Consider the following 17,264-nt stretch of genomic DNA (forward strand, 5'->3'; position numbering starts at 1 on the left):
ACAAGGTTGTGAGGTTATGGGGATAAGCCTGGGTGGGATTGTGATTGATGTGGATGTATGGGCTGAATGGCCTCCTTTTGCACTGTATGATTCTATTGATGGGCATGCCAAAGCTATCTTCTTATTCACATACCAGCAGTGACTACTTTTAACAAAGCAAAATCTATCAGTACTTTTTATTCAGGGCTTCATCTTTGCAGGAACAATATCCACCTCAGTCAACTTTTTGATTGACAATTCATTGTAACCCTTCAGGTCTGGAATGCTTGGGACCAAGTCGTTGCTGGATTGCAGATTTTTCTGAATCATAGAATGACATTAGAATGCCTTACTACAAATGTACAAACTGGAAAATAAAATAGATATAAATATTTAAATATCATCCATAGAACATAGAACATAGAACATAGAACACTACAGCACAAACAGGCCCTTCGGCCCACAAGTTGCGCCGACCACATCACCTACCAACCTACAGACCTATCTATAACCCTCAATCTCATTAAACCCCATATACTCATCCAGAAGTCTTTTAAAAGACCCCAGCGAGTTCGCCTCCACCACCACTGACGGCAGCCGATTCCATTCACTCACCACCCTCTGAGTGAAAAACTTACCCCTAACATCACTTCTGAACCTCCCTCCCCGCACCTTAAATCTGTGTCCTCTCGTAGCGACCATTTCAAACCGGGGAAATAGCCTCTGAGAGTCCACCCTATCTATCCCTCTCAACATTTTGTAAACTTCTATCAGGTCGCCTCTCAACCTTCGTCTCTCCAGGGAAAAGAGTCCCAGCTCCCTCAACCTAACTTCATAAGGCATGCCTCCCAGTCCAGGCAACATCCTTGTAAATCTCCTCTGCACCCTTTCAATAGCTTCTACATCTTTCCTATAGTGAGGCGACCAGAACTGCGCACAATACTCCAAATGAGGCCTGACAAGGGTCTTATAAAGTTCCAGCATTACCTCCCGACTCCTAAACTCAATCCCTCGATTAATGAAGGCCAGTACACCATACGCCTTCTTGACCACCTCCTCCACCTGCGAGGCCGATTTAAGAGTCCTGTGGACCCGGACCCCAAGATCCTTCTGCTCCTCAACACTACTCAGACTTCTGCCCTTAATAGTGTACTCGTTCATCCCGTTGGTTCTGCCAAAATGGACGACAACACATTTATCCGCGTTGAAGTCCATCTGCCACTTCTCCGCCCAGTCCTGCATCCTATCTATGTCCTGCTGCAACTTTTGCCATCCTTCCAGATCATCCACAACACCACCGACCTTCGTGTCATCAGCGAACTTACTTACCCATCCCTCCACTTCCTCATCCAGGTCATTTATGAAAATGACAAACAACAAGGGTCCCAGAACAGATCCTTGAGGCACTCCGCTGGTGACTGACCTCCATTCAGAAAAAGCCCCATCCACAACCACTCTCTGCCTTCTGCAGGCAAGCCAGTTCTGGATCCACAAGGCCAAAGGCCCTTGGATCCCATGCCCTCTCACCTTCTCAAGAAGTCTTGCATGGGGGACCTTATCAAACGCCTTGCTGAAGTCCATGTACACTACGTCCACGGCACTTCCTTCGTCAATGTGTTCAGTCACATTATCGAAGAACTCAACTAGGCTTGTAAGGCACGACCTGCCCTTGACAAATCCATGCTGACTATTCCTGATCATGTCAAACCTCTCCAAATGTTCGTAAATCTTGTCCCTCAGAAGCCTCTCCATCAGCTTACCAACCACTGAGGTCAGACTCACCGGTCGGTAATTTCCCGGGCTATCTCTGTTCCCTTTCTTAAAAATAGGAACTACATCCGCAATCCTCCAATCCTCTGGAACCTCTCCCGTCTCCATTGACGACGCAAAGATCATCGCCAGGGGTTCTGCAATCTCTTCCCTCGCCTCCCACAGTATCCTGGGGTACATCCCATCTGGTCCCGGCGACTTATCTACCTTGATAGAATTCAAAAGTTCCAACACATCCTCCTCCTTAATATTCACGTACTCAATCCTTTCCATCTGCTGCAAATCCATAACAAAATCTCCCAGATCGGCTTCCACCGTGAATACTGAGGCGAAGTACTCGTTAAGCACCTCCGCCATTTCTTCTGGTTCCACACAAACCTTTCCCCCCTCACCTTTTATCGGTCCTATCCCTTCTCTTCTCATCCTTTTACCTTTCACATATTTATAGAAGGCCTTGGGATTCTCCTTAATCTTACCCGCCAAGGTCTTCTCATGACCCCTTCTGGCTCTCCTAATTTCCCTTTTAAGTTCCCTCCTACAGTCCTTATACTCCTCAAGATCTTTAACATCTCCTAATTCCCTGAACCTCTTGTACACCTTCCTTTTCTTCCTGACTAGGTTCAACACATCCTTTGTGCACCACGGTTCCCTCGACCCACCAAAACCCCCTCGTCTCATCGGAACGTTGTCATTCAGAGCTCCAGACACACATTCCTTGAATATCTGCCACCTTCCTTCGGTACTTTTCCCTAAGAACGCCTCCTTCCAGTTTATTTGTCCAAGTATCCATATTTCCATTCCCACACTATGACACTAACATGAGCTGATGACACCGAGCAAATGCTTGGTACTGCTCAAACCATTTCAGGACAACTTCCAAACAATACTCTTCCACACTGGAGCTGGTACAAATTTAGCTTTATTATCAATGATGAAAATCCTTCAACTATGCCTCCCTCAATCTTGCATTGCCAGAATTACTTAAGTAATGGGGAAACACCTCTACATTGGATTTAAGTTGTAATTCGTGTTATCTTTTCAGAGTCCATCTGAAGCCATCAAGCTCCAGAAATGAGACGACTGGCTGGAATGGAGATTTCCTTCCACAACCCCTTCTCTTTCAAGTCATTCCAGCAAGCTGCTTCCAATGCAAGTATATCCCTTTTTAAGTAAGGAGACCAGAACAATATTCTTGGTTGTTTTCACCCTGTACAGTTCCAGCAAAATTGCCTACGTTTACACTCCACCCTGGGAGAAAGCTTCTGACTGTCCACCTCCCTCATAATCTTGTAGATTTCTATCAGATAGCCCCTCAACCTTTATTTCACTGGAGTTTAAACGTAGGCAGGGCCTTAACTGGCAGCAGGTCAGGAAGGCAATGGAATTTGTACCTGTCATCCTCCCATCTGATTAAATACTCTTCATGTGGCAGATTTGATGGTGGAGGGCATTAAATTATTCCATTTGTTTCCACTTCACAACTGACATTCCCACCCATGTTTGTATCATCGGCAAATTTGGCTACAATAGAATCTGTCTGAGTCGTTAATGTAAATTTTAAATAGTTGAGGCCACAACACTCCACTTGTTTACAGGAAGAGGTCATGTGGACAATAAAGTAGCAAAAAGAATTCAATATAAAGTGTGACCTAATGCTGTTGGGAATGCAAACAAGGGAGTGCAAATGGTGGGATTCTGAGAAGCATGGAAAAACAGACACCTCAGTACACATGTCCATGGATCTCAGAAAACAACAGAACAAGGAGATAAGGTGATTCAGAAGGCTGTTTTCCCTTATTAGTCAAGACATACAAAATAAGAGTAGGGAGGTTATGCTAGAATTGTATAAAATATGAGATACCCCTTATACACCTTTGATTGTATGGCCAAATTCCCCTCCAATTCAATTTTCAGGTTTGCCGATGACACCACCATTGTGGATCGGATCTCAAACAATGAAAAGGTGTAGTACAGGAGAGAGATAGAGAATTTAGTAAACTGGTGCGACGACAATAATCTCTCCTTCAATTCAATAAAACGAAGGAGATAATCATCAACTTCAGGAAGCGTAGTGGAAGGTATGCCCCTGTTTACATCAATGGGGACGAAGTAGAAATGGTCGACAGCTTCAAACTTTTAGGTCTCCGGATCACCAACCTGATCCTGGATCATTGTCCCGGTCCCCTGTGTGGCACTATAGTTAAGAAAGTCCACCAACACCTCTACTTTCTCAGGGGACTAAGGAAATTTGGCATGTCCACTATAACTCTCGTCAACTTTTACAGATGTACTATAGAAAGTATTCTTTCTTGTTGTATCACAGCTTGGTATGGCTCCTGCTCTGTTCAAGGTGGCAAGAAACTATAAAGGGTTGTGAACGAAGCCCAGTCCATCACTCAAACCAGCCTCCCGTCTACTGACACTATCTACACTTCCTGCTGCCTTGGAAAAGCAGCCAGCATAATCAAGGACCCCACACACACCGGGCATACTCTCTTCCATCTTCTTCTTCAGGAAAAAGGTACAAAAGTCTGAGATCACATACCAACTAACTCAAGAACAGCTTCTTCCCTGCTGCCACCAGACTTCTGAATGGACCTACCTCCCATTTCTGCACCCTAACTATATAACATTCTGCACTCCCTCCTTTCCTTCCTTATATACTGTATGCTTTGTCTGTATAATGCACAATACTTTTCACTGAATAATACATGTGACAATAATAAATCAAATCAAAGGCATGCCATTGTTGGAGCAATGCAGAGAATTCTGGTCACTATTATGGGAAAGATATGATTACACTAAAAAAAAAGAGCACATTTGTGAAGATCTCACCAGGACTGGAGAATTTTAGTTGTGAGGAAACATTGGACAAGCTGGGGTTGAATAGATTTGACATGCCAATCTCTATTTGAAGCTAAACAGGAATATAGCAGGCTTTCAGTTGATGTGGGCTGGTAAGATTAATCGTGCCTTCATACGAGCTTTGAATATACACTTTCCAATGTAGATCGTTAATAGTGATCAGGAGTGGTTATCTTAGCTCATAAAAAGGAAGTGCTGTAAAATCACGGCAGATCTGATAGCGTCTGTGGAGAAAGAACAGAGCCAACATTTTAAGTCTGGATGACTCAGATTTCAGCATCTGCTGTAATTTGTTTTTATCTTAGTGGTTGCCTTGGCTGATTATTTCCTTCTTAATTCAAGGTCTGAGGCTCATATTGGTAGCCCAGTCGGCAACCTGTAGTAATGAGTTAATTTAGCATAGATTTCTAATCACAGCTGGAATGCTAAAGTTCAATTTCATCCAGGAATAAAGTTTTTCACTGGGAACGCTGAGGCCAAATGAAGGGAACAGTATAGTAAATATTCTAGTGTTTTGTGTCCTCTGTACCTAAAATTTTGTTGCCAATATCAAATGTAGAAGTCAAGATAACACGGATACCGAAATAGAGATTCAGTAAATCCAGGATGGGAACCAAAGACCAAGAGGAATAGCAAAACGAAAAACAATGCAAGCAATTGGACAGGATAAAAGAGCAAGGTGAATGTAAGTAACCTTGTATTGAAATGACCTTTCACGACCTCAGCATTTCCTGGATAAAAATTTTACCTGGGCACTCCTCATGATGGTAAAATCGCATTTTAAAACAATGTAAAGCAACTCTCCCTACAGAGGCTGCCAGACCTACTGAATTATTCCAGCATTCTCTGTTTTTGTTTCCAAACAACAAGTTGCATTTAAATATAATATAAACATTAGGAAGCATTCCGAACGTAAATAACAAGACGAAAATTGTCATGCAAGAAATTAGAACGGGAGACACACACTGAGAATACACCGACTGATCGGCGCCTGCGTCCCACATGCCGCATTATGCATTTCCGGCGGAAGTAATGCCGTGAGTTTCCGGCAGAGGCAGGAACGCGGAGTTGTTGTCAATGGCTGCCAGGGTGTTGCTGCAACAATGTCTGTCTGCCCGTCTGCAAGTGAAGGATACAGGAGAAGCTGGTGATTGTATTCAGGTATTTGACAATGACACTAGTGACTTCTCTTTCGTTCGGTTAAATCACCGTGGACGGACACCTCGTTGCTTCTGGGAAACAGTTGGCATCTAAGGAAGATCAGGGTCTCTGAACGTGTAGAGCTTGACGTTCCTTCTTATTCCACTCCGTCTCTACTCCATTCCTTTTCCTTACCGTCGCTCCTGTCCATTCCAGAGACATTTCATTCAAACTCTTTAATGGTTATTTCATGGAAGAAGTTTTCTATATTTTTATAAAAACTAACGCTGCGGGTGCTGGAATCTGAAACAAAAGCTGCGGGTGCTGGAATCTGAAACAAAAATACAAAATGCTGAAAAATCTCAGCAGCTCTGACAGCAGATATTCCGGCATCTTCTCTTTCTGTATTTTTATATTGTTTTCTCCCGTTTTACAGATTCAAAGAGGGACATTGATATACGTCTGCTTTTATAAAGGTGCCACCCTTGATATTATTCCCAAAATGGGTAAGTATGCGGTATTCATAGTTTTTGTCACATCTTGTAATTTCTGTAACTTAAATGCAGAGTCAGTCACACTTAAAACAAAACTGTGTAAAACAAGCTTACAAACATGAGAAACTAATATTTAAACTAATCGAAACATTGGACCTTTAGAAGATAAGCAGGGGGATGTAATAACTAGAAATGAGAAAATGGCTGAGGCATTGAACAGGTATTTTGTGTCAGTCTTCACAGTGGAAGACACAAATAACATGCCAAAAATTGACAGTAAGACTGTAGCAGGTGAGGACCTAGCAACTGTCACTATCACAAAAGAGATAGTGTTGGGTAAGCTGTTGGGGCTAAAGGTAGACAAGTCTCCTGGCCCTGATGGAATGCATCTGTGGGCACTAGAAGAGATGGCAGGGAAAATAGCAAATGCACTAGTAGTAGTTTACCAAAATTTGCTGGACTTTGGGGTGGTCCCCGCAGATTGGAAAACAGCAAATGTAACATCACTGTTGAAAAAAGGAGGGAGACAAAAGGCAGATAACTATAGGCTGGTTAGCTTAACTTCTGTTGTAGGGAAAATACTATCATCAAGGAAGAAATAGCGAGGCATCTGGATATAAATGGTCCCATTGGTAAGATGCAGCATGGGTTCATGAAGGGAAGATCATGTTTGACTAATTTGGTGGAATTCTTTGAGAACATTGTGTGCGGTGGACAATGGGGAACCTATGGATGTGGTATATCTGGATTTCCAGAAGGCAAGGTGCTGCACCAAAGACTGCTGCATAAGAGAAAGGTGCACAGTGTTACAGGTAATGTATTAGCATGGATAGAGGATTGGTTAACTAACAGAAAGCAAAGCGTGGGGGTAAATGGTGGTTTTTCTGGTTGGCAATCAGTGACTAGTGGTGTGTGTCAGGGATCAGTATTGGTCCCCAACTCCAAATCATCCATGTAAATCGTAAACAATTGCAGTTCCAAGTGTAATGTGTCAAAATTTGCAGATGACATTAAGATGAGTGGCAAAGCAAAGTGTGCAGAGGATGCTGAAAGTTTGCAAAGGGATTTAGATAGTCTAAGTAGTCTGGCAGATGGAGAACAATGTTGGTAAATGTGAGATCATCCATTTTGGTTGGAATAACAGCAAAATAGGACTATTATTTAAATGGTAAAAAAATTGCAGGATGCTGCTGTGCAGAGGGATCTGGGTGTCCTTGTGCAGGAATCTCAAGGAGTTGGTTTGCAAGTGCAGCAGGTGATTAAGAAGGCAAATGGAATTTTGTCCTTCATTGCTAGAGGGATAGAGTTTAAAAACAGCAAGGTTAAGTTGCAGCTATGTAAGATGTTGGTGAGGCCATACCTGAAATACCGTGTACAGTTTTAGTTTCCTTACTTGAGAAAGGAGGCATCTTGAGGGGAACTGCTTGATAGAGCAGATGCAGCACGGTTTCGTTAAAGGGAAGTTGTGTCTGACAAATTTACTGGAGTTCTATGAGGATGTGTCTAGGGCGGTGGATAGAGGAGAGCTGGTGGATGTGGTCTTTCTTGATTTTCAGAAGGCGTTTGACAAGGTACCTCACAAGAGGTTATTGCAGAAGGTCAGGGGGCATGGAGTTGGGGGTAGGGTGTTAGCGTGGATAGAGGACTGGTTGTCAAATAGGAGGCAGAGAGTGGGGGTCAATGGGTGCTGTTCGGATTGGCGGATGGTGACTAGTGGGGTGCCCCAGGGGTCGGTGCTGGGGCCTCAGCTATTTACCATTTATATAGATGATCTGGAGGAGGGAACCGAGTGTAGGGTGTCGAAATTTGCTGATGACACCAAAATTGGTGGAAAGGCAAATTGTGCGGAGGGTGGGGAGAGTCTACAGAAGGATCTAGATAGGCTGGGCGAATGGGCCAGGAAATGGCAAATGGAATTTAATGTTGGCAAGTGCGAGGTGGTCCACTTTGGTAGGAAGGATTATTTCTTACTTGGAGAAAAACTGCAGCAGGCGACGGTGCAGAGGGACCTCGGGGTCCTTGTGCATGAGTTGCAAAAACCCAGCTTGCAGGTGCAGCAGGTGGTCAGGAAGGCGAATGGGATGCTGGCCTTCATCGCAAGGGGGATTGAATATAAAAGTAGGGAGGTCTTGCTGCAGCTGTATAGGGCATTGGTGAGGCCGCAGCTGGAGTACTGTGTGCAGTTTTGGGCGCCGTACTTACGCAAGGATATTTTGGCCTTGGAGGGAGTGCAGAGGAGGTTTACTAGGCTGATGCCGGAGTTGAGGGGGTTGAGCTATGAGGAGAGGCTGAATAAATTAGGCTTGTACTCGTTAGAGTTTAGAAGAATGAGGGGAGATCTCATTGAGACGTATAAGATGATGAATGGGATGGATAGGATAGAGGTGGAGAGACTCTTCCTGCTCAGAAAGGATAGCAGGACTAGGGGGCACAGCCTCAAGATAAAGGGGGGGGCGGTTTAGAACAGAGTTGAGGAGGAACTTCTTCACTCAAAGGGTGGTGAATCTCTGGAATTCTCTGCCCGTTGAAGTGGTGGAGGCTACCTCGCTAAATATTTTTAAGACTGGGTTGATGGGTTTTTGATAAGAGAGGGGATTAAGGGTTATGGGGAGAGGGCGGGAATGTGGAACTGAGCCACGACAGACCAGCCATGATCTTATTGAATGGCGGGGCAGGCTCGAAGGGCTAGTTGGCCTACTCCTGCTCCTATTTCTTATGTTCTTATGTATATACAGGCATTGGAGCGGTTGCAGAGGAGATTCACTAAGTTGATTCTGGAGTTGAGAGGGTTGGCTTATGAGGAGACGCTGAGTAGACTGGGGCTCTACTCATTGGAATTCAGAAGAAAGAGGGGAGATGTGATTAAAAACATACAAGATTATGAAGGGAATAGATAAGATAGAAGCAGGGACATTGTTTCCACTGGCCGGTGAAACTAGAACTAGGGGGCATGGCCTCAAAATAAGGGGGAGCAGATTTAGAACTGAGTTGAGGAGAAACTTCTTCACACAAAGGGTTGTGAATCTGTGGAATTCCCTGCCCAGTGAAGCAGTTGAGGGTACCTCATTGAATGTTTTTAAGGCAAGGATAGATAAATTTTTGAACAGTAAAGGAATTAAGGGCTATGGTGAGTGGGCAGGTAAGTGAAGCTGAGTCCATGGAAGGATTAGCCATGATATTATTGAATGGTGGAGCGGGCTTGAGGGGCCAGATGGCCTACTCATAAGAACATAAGAAATTCCATTTGCCATTTCCTGGCCCATTCGCCCAGCCTATCTAGATCCTTCTGTAGACTCTCCACACCCTCCGCACAATTTGCCGTTCCCCCAATCTTGGTGTCATCAGCAAATTTCGACACTCTACACTCGGTTCCCTCCTCCAGATCATCTATATAAATGGTAAAAAGCTGAGGCCCCAGCACCGACCCCTGGGGCACTCCACTAGTCACCATCCGCCAATCCGAATAGCACCCGTTGACCCCCGCTCTCTGCCTCCTATTTGACAACCAATCCTCTATCCACGCTAACACCCTACCCCCAACTCCATGTCCCTCGACCTTCTGCAATAACCTCTTGTGAGGTACTTTGTCAAACGCCTTCTGAAAATCTAGAAAGACCACATCCACCGGCTCTCCTCTATCCACCACCCTAGACACATCCTCATAGAACTCCAGTAAATTTGTCAGACACGACTTCCTTTTAATTTTAATTTTATTTAAATTTTAATTTAATTTAATTAAAAAATTTTAATGAAACCGTGCTGCTCTTATGTTCTTATAGAACTCAAGTTCCTCGGAACATGTGACAAAAGTTGACAAGAAACAGAAGGGGACATTAGGACAAATGATTTAAAATCTAGCCAAAGCAACATGTTTTTTAAAAAAAAACAATTGGAGATGGAAAGATATTTAAGATTAGTAATGGAATTAATTATATAGATTAGATCACTGATGAAACACCATGGACCATAAGAAATTAGAATAGAGTTAGGTCATTGGCCCATCAGGCCTGCTGTATCATTCGATCAAGACTGTTATGTTTCTCAACCCTGTTCTCCAGCCTTTTCCCTGTAACCTTTGATCCCCTTACCAATCAAGAACCAAACTATCCCTGTCTTAATTACATTCAAGGAACTGGCCATCACAGCCTTCTGTGATAAATTCCACAGATTCACCACCCTCTGGCTGAAAAAATTCCTCTTCATCTTGGTTCTAAAGGGTTGTTTCCTTTATTCTGAGGCTGTGCCCTCAAATCCTAGTGTCTTCTGCTAATGAAAACATTTTCTTCATGTCCACTCTAACTCAGTATTCTGTAGGTTTCCATGAAATCCCCCCTCATCCTTCTAAATTCCATTGAGTACAAGACCAGTGTTCTCAAACAGTCCTCCATATGTCAATGGAGTTGGAGGAAAGCTGAGTTTTTGAAGTGTTATAGAGGTGAAGTTGTTCACATTCTCAGCTTGGTCAGGGGTGGAAAATATGCGACTGACCAGGAGATCATTCTAAGAGTTGACTCTGAAAGGGAACAAAATGTAGATGACAGTTTTAGCAGCAATTAAACTGAGGCACGGGTGGTAGTATGTGATGTTGGAGATACTAAAAAGCAGCCATTATAATGGAAAGGATATAGGGCTAGAAGCTCAGCACTGGATCAGATTGGTTGTGTCAATCTGAGATAATGGCCAGAAAATGGGAGGAAGTAGAGTCTGTGATGTGTGCCAAAGACAATTGCATAAGTCTTGCCTTCTTGGAGAACTTTGTTGAGAAAAGCTACCACTCTGTTATTTTCTATCTATGTCAGGAGCAAGAGTGGAACCGGGTCTGGACAGTCCAATGAAGAGCAGCTGTAGAAGGCTGAAGATGTGGGCTACATTATCTAGGGCTGCAGAGAAGTGGAGGATGGATGCTTCACTGTTGTGGTCACATTAATTAGAAATGTTCAAGCAGGGAAACCTGATTCAACATGTTGTTTGAATATCTTCAACGACTTTGGAAAGGAATGGGAAGTTGGCGGTTAGGTGATAGTTTGCAAGGACAACTGAAGTTGAGGGTGTTTTCTTGAGGAGAGGAATGATAATGACAGATTTCCACTGAGTTCCTACAGTGCAGAAGGAGGCCATTTGGCCTATCAAGTCTGCACTGACTGTCCAAAAAACATTTCACTTAGAATTATTCTGATCCATGCTCTAGTCAACCAAGCTAATTCATTTTTGTAGATTTGATAAAATGTGTTGCAGTTAAGGAGTTAGGGTTATGAATGTAACTGCATGAGTGTTAAACTTTTATGACGTATGTTTTTCTCTGCTGCAGTTAAAACATTGTTGAATGTTAAGCTTTGTGAGACCAATGAAGGCAACTACGTTTCAGTGCTGGATCTACCTGCTAACATTCTCATTATACCTCAGGCCACATTGGGTGGTAAAGTCAAGGGCCATAGCATGCAGTACCATTATAACATTGGAAAAGAAGAAGGAAAAGAGCTTTATGCACACTTTGTTGCTCTATGTGAAAAGGAGTTTGCATCGAACAGTAAATGTGGTGAAGCTGGAGTTATGGTCAGGCATGGAACCTATGGGAACCGACAAGTGCTGCAAATGGACACCAATGGACCATACACACACATGATTGAATTTTAAGTCGTCATTTCATAATGTAGAAATGTCTACCATACCATATTATCTTTCTGCTGCTTTTAATTGGATAGGTCATATTAGAGTAGACCTGCAGTGAATCAGTCTACTGGTATTACTGGAGTATATGCAGAGACTTGACTGACATTTGAACTTCTCTTCACCTTGAATGAAATCTTACTCCACGGTTTTGGCTAGAACAGTGGAACTGTTACCTCAAAATTCAAATGCTGTGACCCATGCGAGAAGAAAGGAAGTGATTAGACCGATTGCACTTCAACATCAAGGATAAAATGAACCGCATTTAGTACCTGCCAAAATTCTGCAGGTCAGGAACCTTTCTGACTGATGGAATGTTTTCAAGGTCTTTCACTGAGTCAAGGAATTAACATGCCACGTTTGAGTTCCCAAACCAGGGAATTGCTAGGATGATGTGTCCATTCTATCCAAGGAAAGATTTCTAATGAAATGCTCATTTGGAGAGCTGATGCAGGCATGCTGGGCCAAATGGCCATCTCCTGCACCATAATCATTCTGTCATTCTGTAAAGAGGTTATAGCAATTCTTAGCAAATGGATTTTTAAGGCTGCAGCAACCCCAGGAATGGCATGAGAGCTGCTGCTCAAGTCGCACTTTTACCTAGAGGTCCTGTTGTGGGTTCTGAGGGGCTGCAGTGAGGTGAGCTGTCCCAAGGACAACTCCCAGTCAAACACCAGGTTAAAGTCCAACAGGTTTATTTGGAATCACAAGCTTTTGGAGTGCTGCTCCGTCGTGAGCACTCAAAGCTCGTGATTCTGAATAAACCTGTTGGAGTTTAACCTGGTGTTGTGAAACTTTGTGGTGTGCCCACCCCAGTCCAATGCCGGTACCTCCATGTCGTGCCCAGTCAAACAGACTTGGATGAAAGTAACCAAGCAAATTAGCAGCAGACATATAGTCACTTCAAGCTGGAGATGAGATCTCAGGAAGCCATGACAAGTAAATAGTATAACATTTGCATCTGGATGTGCTTGGAACCCTAACTTACTTAGTCTTTGCAGCTCGTCAGTTGCATTAAGGAAGCTGTCCTCACTATACATGACTGACTGCCTCTGGAAAGTTGCTGACTGGTCAGGAAACAAATGCCCTGCCTGTTAATCCATAGTAGAAGATTAAAACAATCCATAGCATAGAAGAAGAGAGCAGGAGGAGGCCATTTGGCCCTTTGAGCCTGCTCTGCCATTCATCACGATCATGAATGATCAATAGCCAAACCCAGCTTCTCCCCATAATCTTTGATCCCGTTCATCTTAAATGCCTCTTGAATACATTGTGTTTTGGCATCAGCCACTTCTGTGGTAATGAATTCCACAGGCTCACCACTCTTTGGGTGAAGAAATGTCATCTCATCTGAAATTAGTTTTTTTTAAATATCGTCATTGGATTCCTGATAGATCTAAGGACTTCCCTATGCCTGAAAATCCATCATGCTGAGACTGGAAGAGAGAGGGATGATGTCAAAATTCCAATCTGATGTCACTATGATGGAGTTTCACTCTCCTACATCCAAATGTCTTTTTGTTGTGTTTTCTTTAGCTGGTAATGAATAACTGTGATAGCAAATGTGAAGAGGTTCATGATATGTTTTTGTATAATTTCAATATGAAATAAAAGAATTTTCTCTGCACAAATGATTTTGTTGTTTGGAAGCTGTACCTTTTATCCAATTATGTACAAAGAACAAAAACAGCCCGGGAAACAGGCCCTTCGGCCCAATGAGCCCATGCCGCCATTTTAAAATTACCAGTCCCCCCTCCACCCATGACCCTTATCTATTGTTTTATGGCAATCCACATTGAGGGAAACTAATTTGGGGACAATTTATCACTTCCAATCGGCCTAAGAGCACATCTTTGGGGTGTGGGAGGAAACCGGAGCATCCAGAGAAAACCCACGCAAGCACGGGGAGAATGCGCAAACTCCCACAGACACTGGCCCAAATCCATGTGTCTGCACAGCAAAAAGTGATAGTCACTGAGCTGTCGTGTTGCCCAGCATCTGGTCCAGTTTAAGCACACACTAACGACATGAAGCACTAGGCCACTCTCGAACATTCAAGAGCAGCCCAAGTACGACCCATCGCGTGTATGCCCCTCGTTGGACAACAAGGTGGACCGACTTAAAACCTGTGAATTAAAAGAGAAAAACATTATTATCACACCACATCCTTATACGTTACCAGGGGCGTCCCAATGCTAATGATCCTTAATAAAACAATCTCCTATATCCACCCATCTCCAACCCACTCATGTGTCTGTCTAAGTTACTCTTAAACAACTCCAGCGTGCCTGCCTCCACCACCTTACTTGGCAGAGCATTCCATGCACCCACTACCCTCTGTGTGGCAACCTCCCTCTAATATCTGTGTTATACCTCTCCTTAAGCCCATGGCCCCTCGTACTGTGTCTCTCTAACATAGGAAATAGCTTACCTCTGTTTACTCTATCTATACCCTTCATAATCTTATATACTTCTATTAGATCCCCCCTCAGTCGCCGTCTTTCAAGGGAAAACAGCCCTAATTTGCTCAATCTTTCCTCATAATCCAGTTCTTCCATACCAGGCAACATCCTGGTAAACCTCCTCTGCACTCTTTCCAGAGTCTCCACGTCCTTCCGGTAGTAAGGTGACCAGAACTGGATGCAGTACTCTAAATGCGGCCTAACCAATGTTCTATACAACTGCAACATTAGACACCAGCTCTTATATTCTATACCCCTTCCTATAAAGGCTTTCTTCACAACCTTCTCCACTTGTACTGCCACCTTCAAAGACTTGTGCACTTGCACCCCCCGTCCTGCTGCATTTCTATACTCTTTATAGGCTTACCCTTATCATATAGCTCCCCCCTACATTATTCCGGCCAAAATGCATCACCTCACATTTATCCGGATTAAACTCCATTTGCCATGTATCTGCCCAATCAACCAGCCTATCAATATCCCGTTGTATTGCCAGACACTGCTCCTCACTGCCTGCCAATCCAGCCATCTTGGTGTCATCTGCAAATTTGCTGATCACACCACTTATTCCCTCCTCCAAGTCATTTATATATACTACAAAGAGAAGAGGTCCCAGTACTGAGCCCTGCAGCACACCACTAGTGACAGACCTCCAGCTAGAAAAGGACCCCTCCACTACTACTCTCTGTCTCCTCTTAGCAAGCCAGTTCTCAACCCATCTAGATACCTGGCCTTGTATGCCATGAGCTTGAATCTTTTCTACCAACCTACCATGAGGGACTTTGTCAAACGCCTTACTGAAATCCATACAGATGACATCAACGTCCTTCGTTGACCGTTTTTGTCACTTCCTCAAAAAATTCTACCAGATTCGTAAGGCAAGACTTCCCCTTTACAAAGCCATGCTGCGTATCCCTAATCAGATCACAACGCTGTCAGTGCTCATACATCCTATCCCTAAGAATCCTCTCCATCAACTTGCCTACCACTGACGTCAAACTCACCGGCCTACAGTTACCTGGGTTATCCCTCCTACCCTTTTTAAACAATGGTACCACGTTCGCTGTACTCGGGCAAAATCTCATAATCCAGGGATCGATAGTTGTCTTTTAGTAATTATTTTGCTGGATTAAACTAAATCATGTCCAGTGGTGAATATGTTCAAAGTCAGTGTCGTGCATTGCTTAATATCTTACAAACTCAAAACTTAAATACTTAGCTACATTTAAATAGATGTGTGAGTTTGGAAGGACAGAAGATGGGCTAAAAGTAATGTAGGAAGGTAAATAGGTGGCATTTTACCTGATCTGGGTCAGAAATGGAAATCCAACCCAGATCAGAAGTACTGGCATGATTTTTGGGGCTGAGGAATGGGATTGTCTTGATTTAGGATCTATGAAAGAAAATTGTGGTGAATTTTTGAGTAATGTTTGTCATTTAAAGGTGTGCCAGACAGGAACAAAAATCTAGTGTTTCCCCATCAGCCTGGCTATTTTATGAAATGGTTTAATTTTTCTATTTTTCAGAGTGGACAATGCTGGGTTGATGAAATGGCTGCAGCTGGTCAATACTGGCTTCTGGGAACTTTGAAACTGTTTGAAAGCAGACAAGAGACAAACATTTCGTGCCATGTGTAATGAACACTCCTTCCATTGTATTAAAACTCCACCCAAGCTAACACAACAGCAGCCAAGATATCATCCCCAGTGAGCTGAGGGCAGCATAATGACACAGTGATTAGCACTGCTGCCTCACAGCACCAGGGACCTCGGTTTGATTCCCAGCTTGGATCACTGTCTGTGTGGAGTGTGCACATTCTCCCTGTGTCTGCTTGGGTTTCCTCCAGATGCTCTGGTTTCCTCCCATAGTCCAAAGATGTGCAGGTTGCTTAGCCATGCTGGATTGCCACTTAGGAGGACTAGCGAGAGGGATGGGCGCTGGGTGGGATTGTGGTCAGTGCAGACTTGATGAGCCGAATGGCTGCCTTCTGCATTGTAGGGATTCTACAAACAAAAGTAGCTGATTATGATCCTACTTTCTAATGTGGTGTTAATAGCCTGACTGCTATCTGTTCCAAAGCACAATAGATTTCTACCAAAGTATGTTGTTCATTGACCCAAAATGACCCTGTCACACAACTGAGGCTGGAAAGTTTTGAATTCCTTTAATTAAACTGTTAGCTCTTATATTCAGTCACTGTTTGACCTCCAAAGAGAAATTGGGCTCCAGGCAGCAGTCTGTCTCTGTCTACCATTTACCATCTCTCAGCAGTAGAAAGAGTCCTTGCCCAGTTTAACAATTGCCTGACCCTCATCTGCACTGTGAACAACTGGAACTTGTTCCTTCAAGACTGGTTCAACTCTGCGTGCCTCTTCCATTTGGAAAGATCCATAAGCTGCAGCAGTCATACCTTCTAAAGGAATATGCCATTCGACTTCTGATTATGATCTGTGGAGTCATCTAAAACTCAACTTGTATTTTTATCATGGTCTTGTCCTATACCCTTTTCTTGCCCTTATCCCTCTTATTTTGTATGAGTGCAAAAGGGGCAGATGTTCTGAAATCTATTTCCTGTATTTTGTGTGTGAGAAATAAACCATACTTAGGTTGAGTTTGCTGGATGCATCATTTAAAGAGGATCAGTCCTCGGGCTGTTGACACCACATTGGCCCATACCAGTAAATTAGGCAACCACCCCAAAGGAGTGAGTTGCTGTGGCAATATACACTTTAGCATGCATGTTTCATTGAGCTATGGTAGAGGCTCCAATTTCTTTGAATCATTTGGCTGACCAGGAACCTTTACCACCTTCCATTAACATATGTTGGAAGGATTTACAAGTTAATGCTCAACCTCTTTAGCCACATTATGATTGCACCTTCCTTGG

The 17,264-nt window shown here is 43.5% G+C and overlaps 1 protein-coding gene across 1 annotated transcript; it reads left to right on the forward strand.

The window, feature by feature from the left end:
• Window positions 1-5,675: 5,675 nt before the first annotated feature.
• Window positions 5,676-13,546, forward strand: dtd2 (D-aminoacyl-tRNA deacylase 2). The gene is made up of 3 exons (XM_080202877.1): window positions 5,676-5,775; window positions 6,191-6,260; window positions 11,557-13,546. The coding sequence occupies exons 1-3, from the start codon at window positions 5,692-5,694 to the stop codon at window positions 11,880-11,882; spliced, it is 480 nt and encodes a 159-aa protein (XP_080059003.1). The 5' UTR covers window positions 5,676-5,691; the 3' UTR covers window positions 11,883-13,546.
• The last annotated feature ends 3,718 nt before the right edge of the window (window positions 13,547-17,264 follow it).

The sequence above is a fragment of the Carcharhinus amblyrhynchos genome, chromosome 14, assembly GCF_965287045.1.
Source record: "Carcharhinus amblyrhynchos chromosome 14, sCarAmb.v2.hapA, whole genome shotgun sequence".
Taxonomy (NCBI): Eukaryota; Metazoa; Chordata; class Chondrichthyes; order Carcharhiniformes; family Carcharhinidae; genus Carcharhinus; species Carcharhinus amblyrhynchos.

Coding starts and splice junctions, on each gene's coding strand:
- dtd2 (XM_080202877.1), top strand. CDS start 5,692: ATGGCTGCCAGGGTGTTGCTGCAACAATGTCTGTCTGCCCGTCTGCAA. Junction 5,776..6,190: donor AAGCTGGTGATTGTATTCAG/GTATTTGACAAT, acceptor CCCGTTTTACAG/ATTCAAAGAGGGACATTGAT. Junction 6,261..11,556: donor TGATATTATTCCCAAAATGG/GTAAGTATGCGG, acceptor TCTCTGCTGCAG/TTAAAACATTGTTGAATGTT.